Raw genomic sequence first — 12,800 nt, 5'->3', positions numbered from 1 at the left:
TTTCCCTGCCTTAAAACAATACAAACCTACACAGGTCTAATGTTTGTGTTTCCTGTGTTAAGCACATAGAGTTTGAACTGTAATGGTCACTGCCATTGTAATTTTAAAATCTGAGGTTTGGACTTTTACATAAAGTGAATATCCATCCGTCCCCGGGTACTTTATGTTGACAGCACGGACTGTCTGGGAGCCCTGTGGTTAAAAACTTCCTGGTGGACCACAAGCCTGGGAATTTGATCAAATGCCATTTAATTTAGGAGTAAGCATCATTGGAGCTCTAAAGAGAAGGAGAGAGTGAGAGAGAGAATTCCAACACAAAGTGAGTACAGCAGGACATACTTAAATGTTTTGTAACCGAATGACTCAGGTTCCTGTGCAGTTACTTGAATTACTAAAGATAAAGAACACCCAGTGAATTAGGGATTTTTTGTTTTAGCCCTTGGTGGTCTGGAGCCTACTCTCGATGATTCTCTCTGAAGACTGTAAAACATTTACAGACTCCTCATCTATTAGCTAATAAAGTACAATGGAAACTTTGCACTTTGTTGATCTTTTTCATTGGTTTCAAACTGGATAAATAAAACTTTTACATCTTCCCAGCGAAACCTCACAAACAGAATCTTTTTTTTCTGTGCTCCAGAACAATTAAAACATGTACAATGATTAGAAAAAATATTCATGTACTCAGTATTCAAGAACTGGCATACATTGGTTCAATTTAAGACCTAACCGCTGTGTTGTGTTTGTGCTTACTAATATGCATCACATGTGAGTTACTGCGCAGGAATGTGTATCAGTGAGTGAGGCAGTTATTAAGCCAATAAAGACTTAATAAGACTCACAAATGTTGCGAAAACTATGTGAGACTCAGAGAGTACAATGTTACGGGGTTATCATTTCAGGACAAACAGGAGTAGCAGAAATACGCCAGTATAATAAAGCGTAATGAATATCTGAGCAGTGCTTCTGCTTTCAGCTGTCAGGAAAAATGTTGAATAACTTCGCTGTATTCTCGAAGCTCTCCCAGCAGGCCCGAGAGCTGCTGCCGCTGCCTTCAGTGTCTCCATCCCAGACACACGCAGGGCCAGGCTGCTGAAGGATGCTGCCCACGGTGTGGACGTGTTTCGCTGACATCAGGACCTTTGTAGCGGCTCAAAGTGTCATTTAGCGCTGGTAAACAAACCCACAGCCTCCGATAGTACGAGCCGCGCGCGATGCTGTGATTTGACACCATTCTACAGCCTCGCGCGAGACCTCGTTTTTATTCATTATTATTACTCCACAGAGAATAAGAAACAAAGCTGGGGCATGGCTACAAAGAAACAAATACGCTTGTAATTACCTTGATTCTCTGGTGTATTCCTGCGCTATCCGTGCAGTTACCGCTCCGTTTGCTTTGGGCATTCTCTGCTGAAAGTGCAGCTGCAGCAGAACAAGCCACCGGGCTGGTAACAATAGCCTCCCCCTCCGTCAATCCATGGGTTACCATCAGACACAAGCACACACATACGCGCACACAGGAGCACACGGACGGGACAGAAACCCTCCAGGTCCGCGATCCAAGCAGCGGCAGCGGAGAAGACGCACTGAGCAGGCGCCGATCGTCAGCCGTGTGTGAGCTGTAAACCATCCGGCCTTAAAGAAACAGAACCTCCGACAACAGCTGTCCCGGTGGAGACGCAAACACCAGCATAGAAGCAGTAACTGGGCTTTCTGCTGCCGACATCTGCTGGAATAACACTGCAGTGCAGGGATGGAGGCAGAGAGGTATGGAGCGCCGAGAGGGCCAGAATGAAATAACTGCGTGCACAATTAGTTCATCAAAAGTGTCATTGATCTAGTCAAGTTGGAAATACATAAACAATAAATACATGTTATTAATTAATTAAAATAAATATATTAAATGCATAATTAATTTCATTTAACATAATTATTTGATGGTGCCTGTATCTGCATCATAAAATAATTAATAAATAATATTTTTTATTGCTCATCATCAGATGATACCTAACATCTGATTGGCTACCCTGCACAGAAACGCAAGACAGACTGAGCCCAGATTCACTCAGGCCGCATCTAACTGGTTTGATTTGTTTGTTGCTGAAGCTTCATGACTGGATAGTTTTAGTGCCTGACTGGACAGAAACATTTAGAGCAGTGTGTTGATGTTGTTCATGGATATGCTGAAGAGCGACGTCAAGCCGAGAAATGATTAAAATGTCTGTTTTTAATTTTTCTCAACTAGAATTGAAAGTTTTGGAAATGTACTAATAAAATACAATATAAAATATCCATCTTCATCTTTATCCGCTTTATCTGAGGCCGGGTCGCGGGGGCAGCAGCCTAAGCAAAGAGGCCCAGACCTCCCTCTCCCCAGCCACCTCCTCCAGCTTATCCGGGGGAACACCAAGGCGTTCCCAGGCCAGCCGAGAGATATAATCTCTCCAGCGTGTCTTGGGTCTGCCCCGGGGGTGCTGGAAGGTGCTCCACCTGGAGACTCTGTTGTCCTGCTGGGAGACTTCAATGCTCACGTGGGTAACGACAGCGAGACCTGGAGGGGCGTGATTGGAAGGAACGGCCTCCCTGATCTGAACCCGAGCGGTGCTTTGTTATTGGACTTCTGTGCTAATCACAGTTTGGCCATAACGAACACCCTGTTCGAACATAAGAGTGTCCATAAGTGCACGTGGCACCAGGACACTCTAGGCCGTAGGTCGATGATCGATTTTGTAATCGTATCACCAGACCTGCGACCATATGTTCTGGACACTCGGGTAAAGAGAGGGGCTGAGCTGTCAACTGATCACCACCTGGTGGTGAGTTGGATCAGGTGGCGGGGGAGGACGCTGGACAGGCCTGGTGCACCTAAACGCGTAGTGAGGGTGTGCTGGGAACGTCTAGCAGAGGCCCCAGTCCGCGAGATCTTCAACACACACCTCTGACAGAGCTTCAACAGCATTCCGAGGGAGACTGGGGACATTGAGTCCGAATGGACCATGTTCAGCGTCTCCATTGCCGAAGCTGCTGCATTGAGCTGCGGCCGCAAGGTGGTTGGTGCCTGCCGTGGTGGTAATCCCCGAACCAAATGGTGGACACCAGAGGTGAAGGGAGCCATCAGGCTGAAGAAGGAGTCCTATCTGGCTTGGTTGGCCTGTGGGACTCCGGAGGCAGCCGACAGGTATCGACAGGCCAAGCGGAATGCGGCTCGGGCAGTGGCTGAAGCAAAAACTCGGGTCTGGGAGGAGTTCGGAGAGGCCAATATAAAATATTAATAATAAAAATAATATTCTTGTTGCATATGTACCCTCTCTCCTCCCCAACAGGTGGACCAATCTCATTTAAAAGTTTCACGAACATCATCACACATACAGCATCTAAATACACAGTTACACAAATCATGCGTTTGGGTCTCCACCTGAAGGTTGTACTTGCTAATGTAATGATGTAAAAGAATGAACATGGTTTTGTTGTGGTTAAATTCCTGTTAAACTTGGGATCACAACCATGGGTTTATTTTGAAAGATTTGATTTTAAAAGTCTGCTGCTGGTAAACTGGTTTTCCCTAATCTTATCCCATTAGTGGCAATGAAGCTTTTGCTGTGGTAAGTTCTTCCTCAGTCCGCCCTGACTGAACATGAGTTTAAAACATATTTGAAGATCTTCATTGAGGTTAACATGACAGTGCTTTAACAGCATGAACTGCCCATACAGTAGCATCTGAGTAGATTTCAGTTTTATGATCTTGTTTTGAAATTAATGGGTTGGACGGTAGGAAAAATGGACACGCTGAGCTAGCGGCTAACAGCTAGAGGAGACTGTTGTGTCTAATAATTTGAAACTTCTCTTGATAGTTTGGGCGGAATCCTGTTGCTGGAAACCCATGGTTACTCATGTCCCATGTTATTGCAGAGACCCACAAAAGGGGAATAAACCACGCCTGAGCTCTACCCATCTCGAGTCCAGAGAGTTTTACTCATACAGCACCGGACATACTGAGTGGGGTTACACTAAGAGCTAAGTGTATCCTTCTTGGTCATAAAGGGATGGACACAGTCAGCAACGATACTCAGGTAAGCTGTGCTCAGTGGTACTAAGAGATCCAAATTATGTCAAGAAAATGTCCATCATTACACCAGGAGCAGCAGGAAGGAGTCACGCTGTTTACACTAAATTCTGGCCCTGCCATAAATGTCACAGCAGACATCAGGACTCCTCAGACCAGGCAATGTTTTTGCAATATTCTGCTGAGCCCCTGAGAGCTGTAGCCTGGGTTTCCTGTCCTTAACTGAAAGGAGTGGCACCAGATATGGTCTCTGGCTGCTGTAGCCCATCCGTTTCAAGGTTCAATGTGTTCAGAGATGCTCTTCTGCATAGCTTGGATGTACAGAGGCATTTCTGAGTTACTGTTGTCTTCTTATCAGCTTGATGCAGCCGAGCCCTCTCCTTTGACCTCTGGCATCAAAAAGCCGTTTTCACTCAGAGAACTTCTGCTCACTGGATATTTCCTCCTTCTCAGATCATTCTCTGTAAACCCTACAGAGGTCATGTGGAAAAACTCAGTAGATCAGCAGTTTCACACTCAAAGTCACTTAAATCACTCTTCTTTCTCATACTGATGCTTATTTTGTTCTTCAGCAGGTTGCCTTGAACATGTTTGTATCCCTAGAGGCACTGAGTTTCTGCTATATGACACAGAATCAGGTTTTCATTCATTCTTTCCTGTTCTTGAATGAGTCTTTGGTGCTTTGTGTGCACTCTGAGAGCAAAATCAAATATGTGTTGTAAATATCTGAGATTGTTAATGAAACAACAGCAGCAGACAAGAAGGAATCTCTAAGAGCGTAAACATTAAGGCCAGTAAGGCCAAAGCCATGTCACAAGTGTCCATCAGCACCAAAATGTAGCAGCTTCTTCTTTTGCACATGCTCCACCTCTCAGCTGAGTTCATTGATTTTTGTTCTTGGTTTTTGTGTAGTTCTGCTGACAGGGAGCTTTAGAAATGACACCAAAAACAATCTCATGTCACATTTTTATTAGTTCAACAGACATCTACACTGATGTGTTACTCACAACTGCACTGGACTGTATTCACATGGCTGTGCCTTTGTGTGTGAGCTTTGCTGCATTCTGAGTAAACATCTTGTGATTAAGAGATGCAACAACCTCAGCAAATATCCAACATGCTTCTACTTAACTATTAATTAGAAGCACGTCTAACCAGCCCAAGAAAATAAATGGGCTCGTTCACTGAGTAAATAAAATACTCTTTGATGTCCACAGGGTGGCAGTGTTGTCCTCTGTGTTTTCAATGATTTGCATAACAGTCACGTGGACACCCAAAACCATCTGCATGTAGGCTTTCTGGATATACAGTATTGTATGTATATGTATGTAATGCCAATTCACAACTACAATTGCCTCAAGTTGCTTTATTATGAGGACTACATAATGAGGTTTTGCCTCCTTTTGATGTCACTGAGAGTGCACATCCTAAATACTGTAACATTAAGACGTGGAGTGTGTGTCTGAGGTGTCAGCCTACTAAGGATGACAGCTGGGTTCACATATATGTCCTGATTCTACTGTTTAATAAAACAGGCACTGGATTGAAAAACAAAATAAATAAATTAAAACCAGTCACAGTAGCTCCACTCGAATGCTCCACCACTGCTAACTGAATAAATACAGTCAGGAAGACAAACTAAGGAGCCTTTCCAAAGTAACTAATCAGCTGCTGATTGCACATGGAATTGAGTTTTCAGGTATTATTGAAGTAACCTGTCCTAGCTAAAATATTAACTATTCAGTCATATTCAGTTTGAAAACAGCTCAAAAAACTCAATATTTTCAACCTTTATTTGAAGTAATAAATGATTCAGTATGCCAAGAAACTGAATATGCGTTCATTTTTTGGGGGGGTTTTGTGTTCCCTTTGTCCTTGTTTGGCTTCTTTCCATCGCTGGCTGCATGAAGTCTGGCTTGATATTGTTTCACTATGTCATTTTCATCCTCGGAGAACATCTGCAGCTATAAGAAGAACAGGCGGTTATATTGATCATTTCCTGCTGCTCTAGCTCTTTGTCAGTAACTGATCTGCGAGTTTACCTTGTTCAGCTGCGTCTCTGTGTCATTCATATCAACTCCTTCCTTTTCTTCTATGGCACCTGCTGTCATTTCATAGAGGTTTAGGATCGCCATCTTAATCTTTCCCAGTTGTAGTGTCTTCTTTGCAGCTGTTTCCTGAATGTGGTTCCACTTTTGTTCCTGTATGAAGACAGCAACACATAATGCCATTCACAGTGTATATTTGACCTAGCCTTAGTTCTGCTGCAGGACTGTGATCCAGGATTGTGTCCGGTACCCATGTGAGAGCTTCGGCCTGAGTCTTCTCTAGCTCGGTCTGGAGCTGAGACAGCAGACTGTTTTTCTGCATTACCACCAAGTTGTGCTGGTCCTGCAGGGTTAACAGTGCTTTCTTCTGCTGGTCGACCTCATCCTGCAACTTCATCTCCTTCTGGTAGAACTGATCTTGAAAATGGAGCAGACTCTCTGTGTAGTCTGCGAGAGCCTCAACATCCTCAAACTGTAACACACAGACATACACACAGCTTTGCTTGCAGCTTTATCTTCAGTGTTTTCGGTGGAGGAATCACTGTTTAACATCATTATTATCATCATTAATAATTGATACAATACTTATGGATGGTGCTCTGTGCTCTCTGTGCTGGAGTTTGACACACAGCAGGTTTTCCCCACACGTTTTTATACAAAAAGCAACCTTTGATTGACTCTGTTTTATTTCGGTATTCCCTGTTCTGCATGGTTACTGTTAGTTTTACTTTTCCCAGTCTCATTTTCCCCTTTGACTTTCAGCGGTTCCTTCACTCACCCTTCTGTCTTCCCCTATGTTTTCATCTCATTGTCTGCTTTTGCTTCTTGTTCCTCTTCCTCGTTAGCTTCCAGTGTTCCCCTTTTTGTATTTTGTTTAGCTTGTGGGTTCTGCTATTAGACTGATAATAGTTCACCTGTGCTTGTCTCAACACAGCACTGGGACTACATTTTCCTGCAGACTCTAACTGTATGCTTTTTAATACTGTAAAGCTGGTATTTTAACATGGGAGTCATGAATGGATGGATAAATAGTCAAATACTGATATTTGATATCTGAGATATTTCTGAAACAGTGTTTGGTACTGTTGTGATAACTGCTGTGTATATTCCACCAGATGCTGACGCTAACTTGGCTCTTGTTCATCTGCATCACACAGTCACAGGATGTATCCTAAGGCTGTTCACATCATAGCAAGGACTTCAGCCACGCTGATTTAATAGCAGTTAATCCTAAATTCCATCAGCTACAAGGAGAGCAGATACACTGGACAACGTCCCAGCATCAGGGCTAACCCTCTACCACACCGGGGCCAGTCTCTATGTCCCTGCTCTTGTCCCGAGGATCCTCTGAAAGAACCAAGTCAACTAAAAAACAACTGGTGTCCTTCTCTTGCTGCTCCATAAAGTGCAGATTGACATATTTAATCTGTATGAGATTTGACAGCTGCACAGCATCAGAGAAGAAAGTGCTCTAAAGGGTCCTCATCATCACCCAGAAGATCATCAGATGCCTGTCTCTCGCCTGTAAAGTCTTTGACAATTCCTATTGCCTCAAAGTAGGACATTAATAACATTAAATTAAAACACCACAATGAGACGTTCATCCCACCCTGGTCACTTTGTTTGAAAGTCTGTCCTCTGGCAGACAGTTCAGGACAATAGAAACAGAGATAAGGGTAAAAATAAATAATGACGTAGTAGATCAGCTATGGTATGAATTTCAAAATCACATGTCTCCTCATACTTGTCGCCAAGTTATTACATTCACCAAGTTGTCCACGCCGCCCACCCACTCCAAGAGGTAGCGACAATACCCCATTAGTCTGGAACAGCTGAGAGGTGAAAAAGATTTGGATCCAGAAGTCAAAAAAATAATAATAATTATATATATATATATATATATATATATATATATATATATATATATATATATATATATATACACACACAATATGCATGTGCACTGACAATAAAGACATTATTTAAATGAACTGATTACTGTTAGCATGAAATAAAAATACTGTACCTTTGTTATTTTAAGCACACGCTCCATGAAGTGCTTGTACATTGAGTGCCTCTGAACTTGATGCTGTAGCTCCTCTCTCCTCTCCATCAGTTCAGCATACTCTTTCTTTAATCTCTCTAACTCTGCCTCCTTTTGAATGAACTCTTTGCTGTCTGCCTTCGCTTCCTCCAGAGCATCATCAGCATCTTCATCCTACACAGTTTCAGGTCCAATTTGAGTTTCGTTCCAACCATAAAACTGAAATTCAGCTTGTGTGAAATGGTCTTCTACAGTACCTCAACAAAGGCTTCATGAAAGCGCTCCTGTATTTTATTAATGTCATCCTGCAGCTCCTTTGTCTGGTCCTTCAAACTTTTTAGCTCCTACAGAAATGCACACAAAGTAGAAAAGGTTTACGTTACTAAGGGAATACTTGTGATGACTTTCAGGACAGTAGGCCTCAAAGGTACTTATGGTGAAACCGTGTGTTTGAAAAGAGCTTAAAACTGAGGACATAAAGCTATCAACAGACTCTCAAGAAACAACTGCTTCGTATCCAAAACATCTGTGTTGAAGAGATATCAAGTGAAGCTGAACTAGGGCCAGGCCACACAGGCGGGTAAACAGTACAAGGCAGCAACGAACAAATGCAAACAGAGGTTTAATTACACATTGGGGTAATCGGGGGAAATGAAAACACTGGGGAAAACAGCTGAAACTAACCAGGAGAAAACAAGATGGAGACAGATTAACAAAATAAAACAGGAAGCAACAAAACGTGAAAATCAACAAGATGGCCCGGGGAACACAGAAATCCCACGCCTGGACCGTCGTTGACCACCGCCATGATTCTAGCCTACGTTACAGCGTCATGTGCGCTTTTTACATCCAACACAAAAACTGCAGTCGTGGTGCTTTTGATTGTACTCAGAACTCAGAAATTCTGCCTTCTGAATAGGAAGATGTAGGTAACACCAGACTGCAGATGAGCTGCATACTGTCACGGCTGCCGAGGCGAGCCGTGTGGAGTTGGAAGAAGGACCGAAGATGCAGGCAGTGGATGAAATGCTAGTGAGGTTTATTTACAAAGGTGTAGTGGCAAACAAGCAGTGGGGCATGACAAATAACTGAAGACACCTAAACCGGGAGAACTAAAAATAACAGACCTGGGAGCATATGACAAAGGGATGAGAAGCAGAGAGACGCAGACGAGGAACAGGACACCGTAGGACACCGTAGGACACAGGGTAACACAGACTGACACGAAGTAACACAGACGAACCGGCAACAGGCAGGAGAACACACAGGGCTTAAATACACACACCAGTAATCAGGGGATGAGAGACAGGAGGGCGACACGGCTGGGAGGAATCAGAGCTGACGGGACAGGGGAAACGTAATCTGAACACACTCACATCAGACAGAGACCTTCACAATAAAACAGGAAACTAACAGACAGAGAACCAGACAGGACACTGAACTTGACAGGCGGACTCATAAGTAGACACAATAACACCATGGACAGACAGAGGGAACACAGAGAAGTGGGAGCAGGCAGGCAAAGAACAGAAACCTAACAAATGGCAAAATCACAACAGAATACATACTCGGAATGAACAAAAGCATAAAGAAACACAAAACACTGAGTCCTCAGACTCAGGACCATGACACATACAGGGCTGGACTGGGACAAAACCACCACATATCCAGCTTTACAGCTGTGGCTCCAGCAAACATCAGCTGATACTAGAAAGTAATATTAAATAAATTCTAACAACAGCTGATCAAACGTGCTGCTGTTGTTTAACGTGACATCCGGTGGTTTCCTCTTTCTGGCGCAAAGCTGGCGATAAATAAACAAGAGGGAAAAGCCGATCAGCTGATCATTGATCAGTTTCATGATTAAAGTAGCAACGGGAGAGGGAGAGGATGAGAGAAGAAGAGGCAGCTGTGCAGCAAAGACACAGAGTAAATCCAGCTTTGTGTCTTTTTCATTGTAGCTGAAGTCCGGGACAAACTGTGTTCCTTTTCACCTCAATACGAAACGCGTAATATTTTCTCTGAATACGAGGCGATTCCGTTTTTTACAGGATGGTTGGCAACTCTAATAATTAACCGTATGAACAAAATAAAGTTCAACATCAGTAACATAGCACCCACCCAGCTGTATAGAAACCCCGTCATGCTAGCTAGCACGCAGTACGAAAAAGTCAACACAACGAAAATAAACTCCAACTGAACTTGGTTTATATCTGACCCAGATAGACTGCAGGTCATAACTTCTTACCTGAAGTTCAGTTCACCTGATACTCGGACGGGCGGCCGCTTCGGGTCTCTCCTCTTGCCTCCCCTTTATCTCATCCACCTGCTGGCCTCCACCACTTGCTAATGTTATTGAATCTGTGGAAGCTCCGCGATAGCCATCACATCAAGTAACGAGTAACGACCCTATCTAAATCCCAGTAACGAGTAACGCTTCCTGATTTTGGCATAATAACTAGTTACCGTGCTCGTTACCACAATAATAACGTAGTTACGTTAACGCGTTACTTAATAACGCGTTAGTCCCAACACTGACCATTAACACTGGCTACCAGAGATGGGCGCGCTACTGTAATCTGATTACTTTTTTCAAGTAACGAGTAAAGTAAGGGATTACTATTGCAAACACGGTAATTAGATTACCGTTATGTCTGTGAAGGTTCTCAGTCATCCAGGTCATCGTAGTCAAAGGAGCTTGCAAAGAAAAGCGTCTGGACTGCTTTTTGTCCCTCTGTGGGGGGGTTACTCCCACTAGGTTTATATCTGGGACTCTACACCATTTGACCTTAGAACTGAAGAAGCTTCTCGGATGAGAGGTGAAACGTCTTCAAGTAACTTAAAGCAGTCCAGACGCTTTTCTTTGCAAGCTCCTTTGACTAGATTACCGTTACTTTCCCGTAGGAAAGCTGCGATTTTTTGCGAGAATGTCTCACGACAGTGACATAAGCGAGTGCGACGTTAGTGACAACAGCTGTGTGCAGATCAACAATGGATCAGTATGAGCGTGCAGCGTTTAAAGCGTGGAAGTACTGACCTTACTTTGAGTTTGATTCCATAAAAAGTGACAAAAACATTAGCGTCCATCGTGCGTGGGAAGAAAACTTCTTTTTACAGCAAAAAAAACCCCCTAAACTTCCAAGCAAGCACCAAGTGCGCAACAACGTAATGGGAAACTCACAGAGAAACTCGCGGATTCTTCCACTGACCGCGGCACACCTGCACCAGGGTAAACCTCCGCCAACCTCAGTCCTGCTTTACAGGTGAAAATAGAGCAACAGGACCGCTGAGTCTTTGACTTTATTTATTTTCTGCTGTGTTTTACTTGCATCTATTTGAAAGAGTGAGTGTAAACACAAAAAATATTTTATTTTATGTGCTGGAATGTGCAGAAAATAGGTTTAAATGTTAAACTAATTTATTCAAGTCAGAGAATGTTGCATGTAATTAAATTTTTGCTTGATGCATAAAGTTAAAAGATTAAAACTAATAAAACAAGTTAAAAAAAAAGAGACTTTTCCATTTGATCACATTTTGTATGATGGATTATGTAGAAAAAGTAGAATTGGGCTGAAAGAGCTATCGCTTTATCACCTCTTCAGGTTGTAAATCGTGTTTTTAAAAAGTAACTAAGTAGTTAATTACTTTTGAAAATAAGTAATCAGTAAAGTAACGGGATTACTTTTTTGGGGAAGTAATCAGTAATTAGTTACAGATTACTTTTTTCAAGTAACTTGACCAACACTGCTGGCTACCTGATAAACCTTAAACTGCCAGAAATGCCAGTGACAAATTCACACCTGTGTGCCTTCCTCATCCTTGGCTTTAAGCCCTGCCAGCTGTTTTTCTCCCTTCAGTATTTCACACAGGACAACACTCTGATCATGGGTTTTCTTCTTTTCCCCCAAACCACACGTGTTCCTGCAACAACAGTAAAAAGTAATTAGCATACATCATTTACCGAATCGGGCTTCACAGAGAAAAACAGTAGAAACACTCCACAAAAACTTACTGTGAAAACTGCTTCTGGCTTCTGGGCCTTGAAGACATGGCTGTCTGTTGAAGACTTTTCAAAAAGAGTTATTGGTTCACTTTTCTTATGTTATCTTTTTCTTCTTCTTCGCTTATTATGTTTTCAAACTTTCTAAAAGTGTGCGTCTCCAGGCTCTAACAACCTTGTTTCTATGGCAACCAGAACTTGTAAAGACACAACTCACAGCATTTCAGTTTGAAGAAACACATCTCGACCAAACGTGAAAAGAGCTTTTTTTATTTTGAGTACATCTGTAAGACTGAAAAGATGAAATGATGATTGAGTTAGAGGTTTGCAAAAAGGTCCTTCACAGCTGATATTCGAATATAAATTCAGAACAGCAAAAAACAGTTAACTGGCTTGTTCAGTTGTATCAGAAAACAACTGGAAATTTGCTTACAATACTGCCTCCATGTTAACTCCTGAAGTGATTTTAATAAAATGTGAATATCTCAAAGAAATCCTAACACCATATTATCCCGACGGAGCACTTCCCAGAGTCCTCCTGTTGCCTACAGATAGGGACTCCTCAGCTATCAGAATTCCCTGCTACAGAAACATTTCCTATGTCTGTTTCAGTTTTCAGACACTAACTTTAAAATTAGGCCTAAA

General features: G+C 42.7%; 2 protein-coding genes across 2 annotated transcripts in view; both read right to left on the bottom strand.

Annotated features, from left to right (window-relative positions):
- LOC120724529 (USP6 N-terminal-like protein) overlaps positions 1-1,629 on the bottom strand; it is a 29,561-nt gene extending 27,932 nt beyond the window's left edge. Inside the window, exon 1 of the mRNA XM_040016759.1 lies at positions 1,343-1,629. The gene's annotated coding sequence lies outside the window, so the exon portion shown is untranslated. The remainder of the gene's footprint in view (positions 1-1,342) is intronic.
- A 4,120-nt stretch (positions 1,630-5,749) lies between these two features.
- Positions 5,750-12,360, bottom strand: LOC120724498 (coiled-coil domain-containing protein 42 like-2-like). Its single transcript, XM_040016688.1, has 7 exons — positions 12,168-12,360; positions 11,956-12,076; positions 8,413-8,499; positions 8,138-8,329; positions 6,362-6,583; positions 6,106-6,264; positions 5,750-6,027 (listed from the first exon to the last, which is right to left on the bottom strand). The coding sequence occupies exons 1-7, from the start codon at positions 12,203-12,205 to the stop codon at positions 5,848-5,850; spliced, it is 999 nt and encodes a 332-aa protein (XP_039872622.1). The 5' UTR covers positions 12,206-12,360; the 3' UTR covers positions 5,750-5,847.
- Between the last annotated feature and the right edge of the window lie 440 nt (positions 12,361-12,800).

Source organism: Simochromis diagramma, unplaced genomic scaffold, assembly GCF_900408965.1.
Source record: "Simochromis diagramma unplaced genomic scaffold, fSimDia1.1 OVJJ01000692.1, whole genome shotgun sequence".
NCBI lineage: Eukaryota > Metazoa > Chordata > Actinopteri > Cichliformes > Cichlidae > Simochromis > Simochromis diagramma.
The sequence above is the reverse complement of the archived record's forward strand: the minus strand, read 5'-3'. Positions and strand labels throughout refer to the sequence as shown.